This window comes from Ambystoma mexicanum, chromosome 11 (genome assembly GCF_040938575.1).
Source record: "Ambystoma mexicanum isolate Mex_15411 chromosome 11, UKY_AmexF1_1, whole genome shotgun sequence".
Taxonomy (NCBI): domain Eukaryota; kingdom Metazoa; phylum Chordata; class Amphibia; order Caudata; family Ambystomatidae; genus Ambystoma; species Ambystoma mexicanum.
The window spans coordinates 1,373,519,386-1,373,536,422 of NC_090934.1; the positions used below are offsets into that span (position 1 = coordinate 1,373,519,386).

The 17,037-nt window shown below is 47.7% G+C and overlaps 1 protein-coding gene across 2 annotated transcripts in view; it reads left to right on the forward strand.

Moving 5' to 3' along the window:
• LOC138504450 (transient receptor potential cation channel subfamily M member 7-like) overlaps positions 1–17,037 on the forward strand; it is a 1,624,316-nt gene that overhangs the window by 376,975 nt on the left and 1,230,304 nt on the right. For both annotated transcript variants that reach the window (XM_069624957.1, XM_069624958.1), the window contains exons 6-7: positions 7,321–7,445; positions 7,530–7,701. In XM_069624957.1, coding sequence (XP_069481058.1) covers positions 7,321–7,445; positions 7,530–7,701 — 297 coding nt within the window. The remainder of the gene's footprint in view (positions 1–7,320; positions 7,446–7,529; positions 7,702–17,037) is intronic.

Consider the following 17,037-nt stretch of genomic DNA (forward strand, 5'->3'; position numbering starts at 1 on the left):
GGGTCGAGGGGAGTCTCTCCCACTGAGTTCCCACTTGCCTCGAACCCTAGGGAGGATATTGCACAGCGGGCTCACCTTCCTTGCCTCACAGGGGGTGCCCTTGGGGAGAAGGGAGGAATTCCCTCGATTTGTCACACAGAATAGAAGGTAAAATGACTATTAGAGCCCATATTTTAAAAGGGGGTACAAATAACTGGTTTCATAGGCCATAAAAGTGCATTCAAATTAGGTATTTGGGGGGCTTCACCTGAGACTATGCTATAGACAAAGCATGGTGATCTATTGATACATTTACTGAACAAATATTGTATGGTCTTATAAGAATCTTTTGATCATTGAAGGCACTTTGAGTGAGAATCAGTGGGTGGCATCATTCTGTTTGTTTATTCAGTAGTGTGCAGGGAGGTTGTACTCTTTTGATGTGAAAATACATTTTGAAGAGAAATATGCCATGTGTTGGAAATATGGGGCTGCAGCAAGTTCATAAGAATAGTTGAATATCTGCACAGCTGAAGGCCAACCTACTTAAATTAGTATGTGTGATTTGAATTTGGGAATTTGTCTAAGGTTCTCATTGTGTGCATTACAAGACACTTCTAGACTCGAGCCCAAGAGACACCGGGGTCAAGCCACCCTTAATGTCTTCTGAAAGGTTGGAAAACCTTCAGCGATTTAGGTCTTTATTTCCTTATAGTTTTTAGAAACGGATACTTATATTCTCCAGCATTGGATCTTTCATGGATTCTAATGCTGTGAATATTTCCCGTTGTCAGGCTGGGAAACCTCGGTAACTTTAACCTAGCGTTTTCCTATGGAAAACTTTTGACACCTTAGTGTCCTATTGATGTCCTTTTTGGGTGCTTTAGGCTACCCAATATTACGTTCGGTATAAATAGCCCCTCCCCACGACTTACCTTCAGATTTCAACCATCTCTCAACTGTTGGGATCACCTTGTGTTTCTCTTCGTGGTTTGCACGTTCTTTTTCGTATCCGGCCAGTATGTCGTCTGTGGCCCAGAAAAAATCACTTTTTAGGCCTTGTGCTACCTGTGGCCTAAAGGAGATGTTTGAAGGGGATGGTCATACAGATTGTCTCTACTGTCTTTATCCCTATCTTTTGAGATATGCCAAGGCTTTTCGCAGAAGACTTTGAAGGACCGCAACCACTGGCTCATCTGTTGGCTGAACGAGGGTACTTACCCGGCTTCGTAGGTGGGTTTGCTCCGGGGGAGCCAGTCTTCGGTGACAGCGGGGAAAGCCCCTGCACACCGGCAGGTGCCGTCGGCTGAACCCCCCGCTAAGAAGCGACGGACGGAGTTGCCATCGTCTGAGGTGGGAAAAGGAAGCAAGTCCTCTACATCCAGGTCACATCACTCGAAAGGGGCGAGTGGCTCCTCGCTACCCAGGTCGGATCGGCCAGACAAGTCGAAAGTGCCGGTGGTAGGCCTCTGAAGTTGAAGGCGTCAGACAAGCAGAGCCGTGGGAGTCTTCCTCCTCAAAACACTCTGCATCTAAAGACCATCATAGATCTTTGTCCAGCCGAGACTCGTTGAAACACCGTTCCGGCTCTTCTTTCAAGAAGTCTGCTTCACCGGAGAAATCTAGGCCCGTGGAGGCCTCAGTTCCGACGACGAGAGTGTCATCAACTGTTGTTCCCTCGTCGACGGTGGCAGTACAATCTGCTTTTCCGTCGTCGGTGGGGGTGTCATCGGCCCCGTCCACAGATGTTACTGACAGTGGCCTGCTGTTGTTGTCGGCGCAGATGGATTCGGAGGGCTTGTTACCAAAGGGAGGACCAGGGCAGTCCTTGGGCTTGGAGGAGGAGCAGGAGCCGACTTTCGATCCGCCGGCTCTGGGTCTGCAGTGTGCATGCCCCACTACGTCAAGTGGGGTGGAGGCTGGGCCGTTCTTGTACCTGTTGTGAATCAACAGTCCCTGCTATCCTTGCAGGTGTTGAATACGCTCCAGTTGTTGTTGGGGCAACTGGATGTGAGGCTTCCGCCTCCGCCGAGCCCGGTGCCTCCGGTGATTGAGTGTGCCTGTTGAGGCCCCTAAGTCGTCGCCTCCGATACGGTTGCCATGCGTTTGCCGGTTGGGTTGGACCATCCCAGAAGTCATCCTGTAGAAGGGGAGTTGCCAGATTCGGATCAGGCGAGTGCTCCGCTTCATACCCTGTCGATGGTGTCTTCTTCACCAACGAGGGCGATGCATGGGATATGGATCCTGAGGTGGAACAGCCCTAGTAGCCTGGCTCAATCGTCTTCTCCGGATGATGTTGGGGCTTTCCACGCAATGATGGCGAAGGCGTGTAAGAGTTCGGCCTGGCTCCTGAGGAAGAACGAAAAGACTACTTTCTCTTCTACTATATGGGAAAGCGACGGAAGGTGGTCTTCTCGGTTCCGATTCTGGACCATGTGTGCCAGGAGGTCTGCGCACTATGCGCCACCTGTTTTCTGAACCTGCGATAAAGAGGCGTCTAGAAAAGTAGTTCAAGGCTCCCGAATCGACCCCCAAATGTCTCTATCGCAGCCCACGCCCGAGTCGGTGGTGTTGTCGGCGGCGCCTAGCCGTAAGGCCAGAAGCCAATACAAATGTGTTACACCGCCAGACAGTGAAGCCAGGAAGCAGGACTCGGTTGGGAAGAAGGCAGTGTCGGACTGGGACAAGAAATAGGCCCGGTCACCCAAAAAAAAGTAGCACACAACTCACCTCAAAAAAAGGGCCCACCCCTTGCCTCACGACCCTTGACCTCTGATGACATCACCGGAAGTGATGTCATTTGACCCCATCCCAAAGTGACATCCCGGGAAGCGATGAAACACGACCTTTCACCCCTTGACAAAACAGGAAGTGGCATCAGATAGCATTGTTCCTAAGTACACTAAATTACTGTGAATCCAAGCAGACCTCCAAGGCCAAATGATAATGTTATTGTATAACACTTATGCTTAAGTTCTTTTTTATAGAACAAATATGCATACGCTGTCACCCAACCTGTGTTGGTACTCATTTATCGACCTAGGAAGAATGAAAGGCTTTTTGAAAAAAAGAAAAAAAAAAAGTAAATTTATTTTTAAAAAATCCATTTTTTTTTCTTCCAAACTGGCCCAGGCATGGCCAGAAACCGGCCCCCACCCCCCAGGGACGATTTCCCGCCGGCCATGGGCCGAACGGCCGAGGGGCCAGTCCGACCCTGGAAGAAGGTCCTGACTGTGGGGGCTACCACGGTAAAAGCTGCAAATTCTTTGGCTATTATGGCCAGGTATGACGGGAAGATGTGGCACAGGCTGGCCCCGATACTTGATCATCTCCCGGAGCAACACCGCAAGCAGGCAATGCTGCTGGTTCGGGAGGGGGAGGAGGACTGCAACCACAGCATCAACATTGCAGTGGACGTGGCGGAGTCAAGTTTTAAGCAAATCAATAATGGGGTTGTGCGCCACTAAAGTCGTGGCTATGGCCTGTGAGGGTGAACACTTGTTCGGGGAAAAGATCGACGAGGCCCTGAAGGGCATGAAAGAGGACACTGAAACGGCAAAGTGTTTAGGTTCCCTGCAGAGTGGCCATCCTTTTTGTTCGTTTCAGGCCTTTCATGGAGCCTCTCTTAATGTCCAGTTTGCCGCCTCCCGGGATAGAGGTTACAGACGCTCCGGCTATTCGTCTCAAGGCTACAGGCGTTTGTTCCAGTTGGCTCAAAAGAGCAGCGACTTTCAAGCACAGCGCAAGAAGGGTGCATATGCCCCAGCTGCTATAAAGGGAGGCAGTCAAAATCTTAACAATGACTGCCAAATGGGCAATCTGTTGGGGAGACAGGGTGGTGAACCACGTTGGCGAGTGGCAACTTAACATGTCAGACTGCTGGGTGCTGGATACAGTACGTCTCGGCCTCTCGTTGGAATTTCGGCGTCCCCATTCCGCCCGTGTATGTGGCGCAGCTGCATCTTCCTGTCTTGTGGCAGGAGGTGGTCCTCATGTTTGCAAAAGGAGCGATAGAACCCGTTCCAGTCTCAGAACAGGGCCAGGGGGTGTACTCCCAGTATTTCATCGTAAAAAAGCCCAATGGCAAGTGGAGGCCTATTCTAGATCTTCGCCAACTAAACAGAAATCTGCAACGCCTGAAGTTCAAGATGCTCACACTTCAGGATGTCAGCCGCTCGGTGCAATCGGGAGAGTTCCTGGCGTCGTTGGATCTGCAAGACACCTACTTTCACATCCCGATGAGGCCAAAGCACTGAAAGTTCCTGCATTTTGTGGAGGGGGAAGATTATTACCAGTTCCGTGTCCTCCCGTTTCACCTGAAGTAGTCTCCCAGGACATTCACAAAGTGCCTGGCTCCGGTGGCTGCCTTTCTCCACAGGGAAGGCCATCATGTGTACCCCTACCTTGACGATTGGTTGATAAGGGGTCTGTCGCCGGAACGGATGTTGGAGTCTCTCATGGGGACCGTGGACCTGTTGCAATGGCTGGGATTCGCCGTCAACTTCGAAAAATCCTATCTGACGCCGTCCAGGGAGTTGGTGTTTCTGGGGGCTCAGTTTCTTACCCAGGAAAATCTGGTGAAACCTTCCAGCGAAAAAGTGAAGTTGCGGTCCAAGGCGGGCGAGTGGGGCCATGGTACGGTGGTCTCAGTCCGAAGTTACATTTCGCTTTTGGGAGGCATGGCATCATGCATTCCGCTCGTTCCAAATTGCCGCCTGTTCATGAGACGAATTCAGGAATTTCTCACAGACAGGTGGTCGCAAAGTCGAGGGTTGTGGTCGGACAAAGTGGTCGCTACCCGAGGGCTGGTGGAAGCCCTTCGGTGGTGGATCTGCACAGACAATCTCATACGAGGCATGCCGCTGCTGGTGCCAGAGTTTCAGTTCACTATCGTGGCAGGTGCTTCCCAGGTGGGGTCGGGGGCGCACCTTGACAAGTCTTGGGTGCGGGGGGTATGGTATCGGGAGGAGACAGGTTTGCATATCAACGTGCTAGAGTTCAGAGCGGTGAACTGGGCTCTGAAGTCGTTTCTACCTTGCATTCAAGGAACTGTGGTGCGGGTGTTGATGGACAATACCACCAGGATGTTCTATTTGAGTAAGCAGGGCGGCATGCATTCCTTGATCCTGTCAAAGGAAGCTCAGGAGGTCTAGCATTGTTCCCTGGCTCAGGGGATCTATATTGTAGCTTTCCATCTGCCGGGGGTTCAGAATGGTCAGGTTGACGCGCTCAGCAGAGACGCCAGTCAGCTGCACGTGTGGCGGCTGAAGGAGGAGCAGGTTGCAAGAATCTTCTGAAAATGGGGGTCTCCCCCGCTGGACTTGTTCACCACGCAGGAAAACAAGCGGTGTCCGGGGTTTGCCAGCAGAGTCTCTCATCCGGAGTTGATGGGGGACGCGTTCTCGTTCCCGTGGATGGGCCTCTTCGTGTATGCGTTTCCCCCGCTTCCACTGATTCGGTGAACGATCCAGTGGGAGCACAAGTACCAGTGCAGAGTGATATTGGTAGCCCCGTTCTGGCCCAGGCAGAAGTGGTTCTCGGATCTCCTTCATCTGGCTGTGTAAGAGCCGTTTCATCTAGGAGCGGACCGGGATCTCCTTTCGCAGGACGAAGGCAGTCGCGATCCGGCATCTCTCAGCCTGGCTGCATGGTTCCTGACCACGCCGAGTTTGGTCATCTAGGTATCTCACAGGAGTGTCGGCGGATCCTGGAGGCGGCAAGGTCCCCTTCTACCAATGTATCGTATCGTTGTAAGTGGGCAAAGTTCTCTGCCTGGTGTGAGGAGCATCCATTAGAGCAGCCATTGAACGTCTCTCCAGCCCAGATTCTTCCGTACTTGTTACATTGCGCAAGAGGGCCTGGCGTGGTCATCGATCAAGGTGCATTTGGCGGCGAATTCTAGGTTCACAAGATGGCTACATGCTACTTCCCTCTTTAGTGATCGGTTGGTTAAGCATTTTTTGAAAAGACTGTTTCAGACATTTCCCCCAGCGAAGAAGTTTGCACCGGTGTGGAGTCTCAATGTGGTTCTCTTGGCTCTGATGAAGCCACCGTTTGAACCCATGTCGACAGCTTCCTTGAAGTTTCTCTCATGGAAAGTCGCATTTCTGATTGCGATCACGTTGTCCAGGAGGATGTCGGAACTGCAGGCGCTGGTCGTTGACCCACTGTATCTGAGGTTCATGAGGGACAAGGTTCTCCTAGCTATTAATCTGCACTTTATCCTGAAAGTGCCGTCAGCATTTCACAAGCTTGCGTCCATTGCCTTATCTGCGTTCTTTGCTAATGCGACCACGCCGGCAGAAAAAAAGCCCTGCATTCTCTGGATGTTAAGAGAGCATTGAAGTTTTATTTGAACCGTACTCAGGGTTTCTGGAGGTCGAAGCAGCTGTTTGTGGCATTTGGTTCCTCCAACAAGGGACTATCCTTCTCCAAGCAGGGACTTTCCCGTTGGGTCTCCTCTACAATTTCATTTTGTCACGTGAAAGCTGGAAATCCTTTGAGGGGCACTCCTAAGGCTCATTCTACACGGGTCGCGGCATCGTCGGCGGCACTATGGTCTGGTATACCACTTGTGGACATTTTCCAGGCGGCTTCCTGGGCAGTGCTGCATACGTTCACCAGGCACTGTCTGTTGCAACAACATGTGGAAGATTTGCAGGTGGGACGGGCAGTCCTCCAACACCTGTTGTCATGCCTGTGGTTACATGTCATTTGTGGGGTTCATTGTCATGTCTTATGGCATGGGATGTGGTTTGCCTGTCATGCACCTCCAAGTTGTCATACTGCTATATAATCTATTCACAGCATGTGAATCCATGAAAGATCCAATGCTGGAGAAGGGTGTAGTTTCTTACCTGTGACTCCATTTCTCTAGCGTTTGTATCTTTCATGGATTCACATGCGTTGGCCGGCCTCCCCCTGAAGGCAAACCGAGATTCGGGTTTCCTCTACTTTGAAGGTTAAAATCTGAAGGGAAGCCACAGAGGCAGGGCTAGTTATACCGAAGGTCCTATTGGATGGCCTAAAGCACCCAAAAAGGACATCGATCGGACACTAAGGTGTCAAAGTTTTCCATAGTAAAATGCTAGGTTAAAGTTAGAGGTTCCCAGCCTGACGACGGGAAAAATTCACAGCATGTGAATCCACGAAAGATACCAACACTGGAGAAATGGAGTTACAGGTAAGAAACTACTCCTTTCCCAGATTTGGACCTTGTTTCCCACATGGCAGGAACATGTTAACCTACACCGACCTAGAGAACTCTTTCTCTCATGGAACTGAGTAGAGATGATTTGGTTCTGAATTTCTTTGTATAATGCACTTTCTCTTTACTAACAGGGGTTGCCAAACATGTCGGCGATGCCCTCAATGAACACGCTACAAGATTGTCTCGCAAAATCTGCACAATTGGCATAGCTCCATGGGGAGTTGTGGAACACCGCAATGATCTAATTGGCCGAAATGTAAGAAAAGTATCCCACTTTCAATAAATTCAACCTTTTTTGCTGCAGCCCAGCGCGATCTGTAATGACTTGTGTTTTCTCTAGGTAATTGCTCCCTACCAAACCTTGCGGAAACCCATGAGCAAGCTCAGTGTCCTCAACAATGCCCACTCCCATTTCATTCTGGTGGATGATGGCACAGTGGGGAAGTATGGAGCTGAAGTAAACGTAAGGCGGGAACTGGAAAAAACCATCAACCTGCAACAAATACATGCAAGTATGTTTAGTACTGGGGAGAGTCTGTCCAATGTATGCAATGCAGGGAATGAATGTCTGCCAGGGTAATGATCCAATACTGTCCTCAAACTGGGTTTCACATCAATGAGGTAGAGAGAGGGAGAGTGTGAGACAGAGAAAAAATGACATTGAATATGAGAATGAATATGAATATATGCAGATGGTTAAATGGGAAGTAAACCCACCCAAGATTTCAACATCGCTTCTGGCATCCTTCAAGCTTAACTTTCAAATTAATATTTTTGACTAACTTGCAGATCTAGTGTCTGTTAAATGTTTGAGAACTTGTCTGCCTTACATTTGACCTAATTGTTTGATCCTGGATGTATTCTCCTTGTTTCTTGTATCACTTATTTGCTAAAATTGGGGATCTTAGGAAAATACAATTGCCAGCATTAAGGGCTATATGCATTTGGTGTATTTGTTGCTTCAACTTATTTTATTATATTAACTTCCTTATGGCAGATAATTGTTTCTAACAATCTGGCCTGTGACTGCAGTATGGCATTGTTTAATTGTGGCATTTGTGTGTATATTGACACCAGAGTGTGTGCATATGGAAAGAGTGATTAATCTGTCTTTTACCGCTGTTATGAGAGTGGTCTTTTATAGCACCCTCTGCCAATAATGTTCGCCTCGCTGAGCAAGAAAGGAGGGCAAGGTGTGGTAGGTGGATAGCAGGAAGGCAGATGCAGAAATCATTGGTGTTGATGGATGTAGGTCGAAAGTAACCATTACCTGTGTGCCGGTATGAAAATTTGTTTGTAGTTGGTACCGACTGGGCAGGTTAGCCATATGGGCAGCCCTCAGACTATGGAGTGCAAAAATTGATAGTAAGGTTGTTTTTTAGAAGATGGACAGGGCCTGAATCTGTTTAGTACACTAGACCTTAGGTCATTTGAAGGAGTGGGGAAGGTGTAAGGATGCAAGATTTTAGTAGTGAGGAGTTTGTTGAGGGATGAGAGGCAGAGAGCGTTGAGCTTGGGAGGTGCCTGGCTCTTGCTAGTAGATTTCACTGAGATTAAGGTGCAGACCAGAGTCACGCAGCAAGAGGTTCCATTAATCAAATTGGTTTCCCAGGCTTTGACAGTGGTAAAACGTCAAGGTTTGCTGACGGATGGGAAAGGGTGGCAAACTCTTCTATTGATTTGCCAATGGCAGCTGGTGAATTTTTTTATTTGAGTGCCATAAACATTTTTCATGGATATGTGGGCGAAACCGAGCATGGTAATGAAGCCTGAACCTACAGAGGGTGGGGGGGTCCTCTCCCCAAAAAATCTTTTCAAAGAATAGGTTAACATTGTGCATTTTAAGGCACACTTTGCATGACTCGGGTAAAAAAACTATACAGTATACAATTGTTTTGTAGGGTACGACATGAAAAAATCCATTAGATGCCAAGTCATGAACAGTGCACAGGAGCATTTTCCAACATATTTTCAGTTTATTAAAAACATTTTCATACAGACTCTACCCATACATGTACCTGCTGGATGCACAAATATATGCCAGTATTCCCACATACATAAGAATGTACCCAGGTTTGCTTGTTCCATAATGTCAGTAATATACTATAAGAAAACATGTCCATGCTGACTCTCAAATTTTGGCAGTAAAAAATGCCATGATGCAGTAAGATACATGTCTGGACTGGCTACACCAATGTAGGTCAGTATGGGCACGTAAGAACACTCATAATCTTGTCTTTACACTTGATGCCAGTAAAGAATATCATGCCACAGTATGAACGTGTTGTTAAGTGGCCATACTGGGCTACATTGGTGCAGCTAGTCTGGACATATTTAAACTTTTTCCAGACTGGTTGCACCAATGTAGGCCCCTTATGAATACTCATTTTGGGTTTACCATTGGTGCCAGTATAGAATGCCATGCCACTGTAAGGAAACATGTCCTTGGTGGCTGTAAAAAATGCCCCTCTGATCTGATATGGCATTTATAACGTACCTATACACAAGTGTTTCAAGGCATGACGAGGCAAGGGAGGGGGAACAAATGGAGGACAGAAAACTATCCTGCTAGGCCAGGTGTCCTTCAGTTTGCGCAGGTGCAAGGGTTGGGGGAGGGGACCGTGCAATACATTGGAGTAGATAACAACAAGAAGTAAAAGTAACGGCCAGCAAGTGGCAAGTGCAAGTGCAGACTTCAGGTGTCAAGTGCTGGTAGGGGGACTGTAGGGATGCAGAAAACAGTCCCCAAGTGCGGGGGTTGCCAGGCAGGCAGTGCAGGTGTGTGTGACTGGCAGGGGAGGGACCAGGGCCCGCGCTCAGAGGGTGTCCAGGTAACCAGTGCAGTTCCGGTTTCAGCCAGGAGGTCAGCAGGGGAGAGGGGGAGAAAAACCAGAAGCAAAGAGAAAGGTTTTGATGTGCCTCTGGAAACACAGATGGTCCTCCTCAAGTTTAAGGGAGGAAGCGAAGCTTTTCCAGAGGGAGGCCCCAGCTGAAGAAAGAGATCTACCACCAACTTGTTGCTTGGAGAAGCGACGGACCCTGAGGGAGTTGGAGGCGAATGAGCGAAGAGCTCGAGAATGAAGATATTTAGGAAGAGAGAGTTGAAGGTATTAAGGCCCCCGTTCCCCAGAAGGCCTTGTGGACAATGCATAGGGTTTTGAACTTAATCCAAGCAGCCACTGGGAGCCAGTGCAGAGATTTCAGTCCTGGAGAGATGTAAGAACAATCATCACATTGGCCTTGCCCATAACACCAGTATAAAGTGCCATGTCTTAGTAAGAAAACTTGTCCTTGCTGGCTGCGCAAATGCTAGACCCCAATGTAAGAACACTCATGTTGGCTGTGTGCTTAACTCCAGTATAAAATGCCATTTCACATTAAGAAAACATGTCCTTGTTGGCTGCACAAATGCTGTCCCCACAATATATAAGAATATTCATTATGTTGGCTTTGCCCTTAATGCCAGTATAAAAAGCCATTCCATAGTAAAAAAATATGTCCTAGCTGGCCGCCTACACCAGTGCCCCCCCCCCCAGCCTTGCACACACACACACAAACTGATGCCCATTCACTCAGAGAGCAGCCCTGTACTCATACAGCTTCCGTTCACGCGCACATCCAGAACAGTCAGGTTATATTCTTATGAACACACACACACACACTTTCACCCGTACATACCATTCACACTGCAATCATATACGCACTTAAAGAGACACACCTCACATGCATACACATACAAATATGATTTTTTTCTTGCCCGTTTCTCAACCATCTCTGGACTCAGTGCTGCTCTGCTCTACAGTCAAATACTTTGGCTCCCACGCATCCAGGAACCAGGATGGAGGGAGAGCTTCCTGACATACGTGGTGGAGTAGGAACCTCCAGGGGACCTAATGTGCGAGGAGTAGTAGGAACACTCCCTATGCGCATTTGGTCCTGCAGTTCACCTGCCTTCACCCCCAATGAGCCATGCAAGCCTGGGGAACAAAACACCCTGGTTTTGCATGGCACATTGGGCATGGGTGCTGGGGTAATTAAATGTAAAGGGAAACAGTTTCCCTGCTTTTTGTGGCTCCTCTATAAGGAGTGGCAGGTCAGTTCCCTGTCGCCCATCATTCTAGAACAGCCATCCTTGTGATTTGAAATAAAAGGAATATGTTGACATTAACCTTGCTCTGGGGTGGCTCTTGTGGCAATGACTAATTATCAGAAAAGACACTGACACCAATTGGCTTTGAGTAAGATACTAGTAGCATCACTGTTCACTATGGAACGGGAGTCTAACTCCTTACTCCAAGAGTGCAGTTGCAAGTGCATTGTTCTGTTAAAAAATAAGATAGTGTTGTAGTAATGACAATGTACTTCTGGTTTGATAAGTTTACATAGAAAACTGAAAAATCACTTCCTATTTAATTCATTACCTCATCCATGAAACTTTACAGAATTTAGACAACTTATCTTATGGCAAATTATGATATGCAAGTAGACTTTGGTGGTGTTTCTTTTATGTGTTTAGGAACAAATGTCTTAAAATTGTCAAGATTGTTGGCAGGCACCTCTGTGTCATTGATATCTGGTGCATGGGAAACAAAGAAATCTGATCTGCCAATGCTTAGCTAATCAATTTTAGTACATTTCAAAATGTGTTGAAATGTATCTATATTTCAAGCATACACAGAACGTCCTCTGGTTTTTAAATGATAGATTTCATTTTTTATCCAAGAATTTTTGCCTTTAATTTTTTCTTTTAAGTCTTGAATTTATGGGCTGAAAATACGTTTTTGCAGGATGTTCAAGATAATAAAATGTAAAGTCTTCAAACATTGAACATGTCAATATTAAGGTTACTACAGTTAGTCTGTCAAAGTAACTTTTTCCCCAATAAAAGTAAAGTCCATCAGACTACAACTCGAACCTTAACTCTCACTACACCACTACTTTGCAACAAATTAGTTTAAATATTGGGTGTGTTAAAACTGTATGGCAGTTCAAATTCGTTTGTGAGGTAGTGGTGTGAGATAATGTTTCATTTGAAGTTGGAGTGTGTTTGTTTATATTTAGTTGATTAGGTCTGACCGTGTTAACTTTGGCCTTTGTAATGTGTGTTGGCTTAACATTTCTTAGCCCTTGACTCCCTGTGCGATTAGGATTTCAGTGTATGTTGTGGTAGGTTAGAAGAAGGAGGCAGAAAAGAGGTGGCATTTATACCTCTGATTTTATTCAAATAATAACCAAAAGGCCGATCTATTCCTAACAAAAATGAGTTTTCCCTGCCTAACATTAATCTAACTATGGTGCTCATAGTCAGTGAGGTAGTCCAAATCAAAATAGTCAGTCTTCCATCCAAAAACTACCCTATGCTGACCCTATCACTAAAGATTGTATCAACCAACAAAAAAGGGGATCCAGCAGAATTACTCCCGTCTCTTAGAAAGGCCTTCTGAGCCTTAATAGTCTATCTTGAGATAGTTCCTTGTGATGTAGTTAATCGGTTCCTTTAATTCCTCAAGGGGACTCTTCCACCTTCTCTCAGGTATCCCCTGTCTTGATTTATTTACAGTTCCTTGCTTCCCCACTGAAGAGTCTGGGCCACTATTCCTCTGGGTTTCTTTTGCATCAATATCTCTCTCACTTGTACTTCTCTCATTCCACAGAGACCAGTGTCCCCGATCCCTTGTACCACTCCGCTATCTTCTAAGCACTCCCACTTATGGTAACCACCATGTAGGCTCTTCTGCTCCTCTTTGCCATTGTCTTGGTCTTCCCAACCACTGAGATAAATATTATTATTCTTTTGACTGTCTTCACTATCTTTACTGCTTTTGTAATCACTGGGACGCGTGTGAAGAGTCCCTCTGTATTCAATATGCACTCTGCTGCTTTCACACTTACTATGACGAGTATGAGGAGTCTTCGGTATTCGTTGTAATCTTTACTGCTTTTACTGTTGCACACACTGCTGTTTAGTGCTTTCCCATGGCCTATCTCTCTGTTCCCATTACTTCTAGCTTGATGGGTTGGCGTTACCGGTTCTTTCTGTGGGGCCTGGATCACGCTGTCTTGATGAACACTTCCAGCACCTTCCTTTCCTTCTCTGCTTCCGTCTCCACGGCTTAGCAGAGTATTCTGCTGGATGATCTCAGCAACATTGTCGGACCACACGGTCCACCTTCTTGAAGTCATGCCACCACCTGGCAATGCTTAGCACCCTCTCTCCCTCTCTTCCCCCCTCTCTTCCCCCCTCTCTTCCCCCCTCTCTTTCCCCCTCTCTTTCCCCCTCTCTTTCCCCCTCTCTTTCCCCCTCTCTTTCCCCCTCTCTTTCCCCCTCTCTTTCCCCCTCTCTTTCCCCCTCTCTCTTCCTGTCTCTCTCCCCCTCTCCCTTCCTGTCTCTCTCCCTCTCTCTGTCCCTCTCTCACTCTCTCTCCCTCTTTTTTCTCTCTCCCTCTTCCTCCCTCTGTCCCTCTCTCCCTCCCTCTTTCTCTCCCTCCCTCCCTCCCTCTCTCTCTCTCTCCCTTGCTCCCTCTCTCTCTCTCTCCCTCTCTCTCTCCCTCCATCTCCCTCTTTCCCTCTCCCTCTCTTGGCTCCTGCATCGCTTTCCTCCTTCGTTCTCCAAGTCCTCTCAATGACTGCAATTCCCTGGCTTCTCCTGCTCGGTGAACATGACTCACTAAGGAAAGTCATGCATCTGAGCTGGGTCCTCCCCGCCATAGGATAATTGCCCTGCTCTTTCCCTGAAATATTATTTCTTATCCCATAACTAGCGGTACCACCCAGTTTTGCCCGGGTCTGTAGCTGACATTCTCGTGAGGGTCTGCTATAGACTTGTGTATGTTTTATTGTGTCATAACTTCATATTTGTGAAACATCCCAAAATCGGCAATCTTTCTAAATGGCCTATACTGATAGCAAAGGGCCGGACCCCGCTCCACCCCTGTGCAGGACGAATGGGTGGGGTTGGTCAAATTTCACTATCGCCAGTACACCCCAGACTGGTATGCTGACCTTGTGTACTAACTTCCTATTTTAGGAAAAGTCTCAGAATTGCCAATCTCCCGAAATCGCCTACACTGATAGTACAGGTCCAGACTCCACCCTGTGCACGGCGAATGGGTAGGGTTGGTCAGATTTCATGATCGCCAGTACACCCCAGACTGGTATGTCACCTTGGGCCAAAATTCCAGCCCACCAACTGTGGTGAGGTTGGAGTCCACAATCGCAAAATCAGAAAGCTCCCGAAACCGCCTATACTGATAGCACAGGGCTGTGCAGGCCGAATGGGTGGGGTTGGTCAGATTTCACTATTGCCAGTACACCGCAGACTGGTATGCCAACCTTGGGCCGAGATTTTAGCCCACCAACTGCTATGGGGCTGGAGCCAACCCCGAACATACAAGCACACTTTCACAAATATATATGTATAGAGATTCCCACTCTTCAAAGTGGTCTCTGCTTGCAATGGAGGAGTGATCCGCATTACTCTGCCACTCTTCTTCTCAGGGGATCTATGTTGGGTTTGAATGCTGGAAGGTGTATTACAATAGAAAATGGTGGTTTGTTCATGATGTAACCTCTCAGGCAGTGATGTTCTGAGGGGTTCATAGGAATGTGGGGCTGGGAGTTCCTTCACAGAATGAAAGCCCTGTTCCCCAACTGGTGAGCGCCTCCCTGTGACTTACCGCCACCCCTAGGGGGAATGTTGCTTGGCTGGCTCACCTCCCGAGCCTCACAGGACAGGGCTTCTGTCTGGGGTGAAGTGACGAGACCCTGTGAATCGTCACAATGTATAGACAATCATACAGGACTACACTTTCATGGTTCATCTCTTTGGGATTCCTTTCCTTCCCTTCTCAGACCGAAGACAGGTTGTATACAATTTGGCAGACATTTGAGGAATTGGAGGTTTCAATCCATCTGTGGTGCTACCATTATTGTGATCTAAAATGCCAGACTGGATACTGGGCATGCAGCTGACTGATCTCTCCTCACATAGAGATAGCTTTGTCTTCCTTCCCTCCTTAGCCCTCTTCCTCCCCCACACACTGATGGATTTTAAGGCATATGTGCACATTATATACTCCTCAAATAAAATAATTTCATGTATACACATCAGAAGCCTCCACAATGTAGGGCTGACAAAGTCATTGTGTGCTGTTATAGCAGAACCTGGCTAGTCATGGACCCACAAGGCTAATGCAGGGGTTTTGGTGTAGCCCTACAAGTTGTCTTTTTGTCACTGCCACGGTAACCAGACTTTAGAGACATTGGGCCTCATTCCGACCCAGGCGGTAAGGGGTTTACGGCAGCGTAAACAGCGCCGACCCTTACCGCCTGATTCCGAGGTCCCTTAGCGCCATGGAGGATTTAACACCTGCTTTTAGCAGGTGTTAAAATCCATGGCGCTAAGGGACCTTGTTGTTAATTACGCCACCGTAATTTACGGTGGCGTAATTAACACCTTCCCCACTCCCATTATGCCCTATGGGGCAAAAATGGGAATGGGGAAGGGTAAATGGGGATTGGGGACTTACCGCCCCGCCAACCTCGGAATGGGGCGGTAAGTCCGCCAACCACCATGGCGTAAACATAGTTTACGCCATGGTGGTAAAGGTACGACCCAGGCGGTAACTTACCGCCTGGGTCGGAATGAGGCCCATTGTGTGCAGCACAACAACCCCAATGCATGGGGTTGTAGATTAGCCTCCAGTAGCTTACAAAAAAAAGCTTTCAAATCACCAAACAACTGCACTTCTATGGGTGTTTCCAAAAGAGAAAGTGACTTTGGATAAGCTCCCATTGCAACAGCACACAGCAACTTCATCGGCCATACATTGTGGAGCCTTCCGATGTCTATACATGAAGTCATTTTTATTAAAGGAGTATATAATGTGCACATATGGCTTAAGGGTGTCTTGAGATTTTGATGGTCAGCACTATACAATTTGCCACTTGGAGCAAATTGGCTCTCCATAACAGGGCTGTAGAAACCCCCCTTGACACCACCGCCCACACCCCATCCAACCCGTGGACAAGGGCTATTTGGTACTGCCACACATTGCTGTGTTGTTGGTACCACATTTGTACAAGATGGGCTTCTGCCTCTGTTAAGGTCTGTGAAGCAGCCCATTTTCCTGCCTGTTCCGATCTTCTCTTATTCCATCAAAGTGTGGCTTACCACTTTCCGGTGGTATTCGCCAGTGAAATAATTGGCAAGGTTTTCTCTCTCTTGGGGTCTTATATCCTACCATTGCTGATGGTATTACAGATGAGTGCACATGCTCTTTCGGCCCTCGCCCGTCACAGGCAAGTTTGTAGTGTGCCCTTTCATAGGTGATTTACTTTAGACAGGATGAAGGAAAACCTTGAAACCCTCATACAAGACGCAGCCCTGCCTGTACAACCAGGAATACTGACTGAGCTCCTCACTGTGAGTATTGCAAACTCCTTCATCTTTCCTCTGGGTCTGCAAAATGACCCCACAGGTCATTGTTTACCATTTGAGACTCACCCTGGCCAGGTTGATACAGACCTTGTGCAGATTCTGACTCCAGCTCAGAGAAGCATGACATGGAGGATTCATGAAAAACAAAGTTCTTCCACAGATTACAAAGCAGCAGAATAGCCTGGATCAACTTGAAATCAGAGGACCTAACGGAAATTCACTGGGAATTGTGCCATTGTCACTCCCCTTGCGGAATGAAAAACTGGGCCTCGGTCTACAGCTTGATGTGCTGAACTTGGGTACCAAAATATGTAATGTAACGAAAGTTGTCTTGAAGAGCCCTCTTCTGCCACTATTGTTGGCCCCGCTGCACTTGGCTCGAAGAAAATGGCCAGCTCATTAGTGGGAC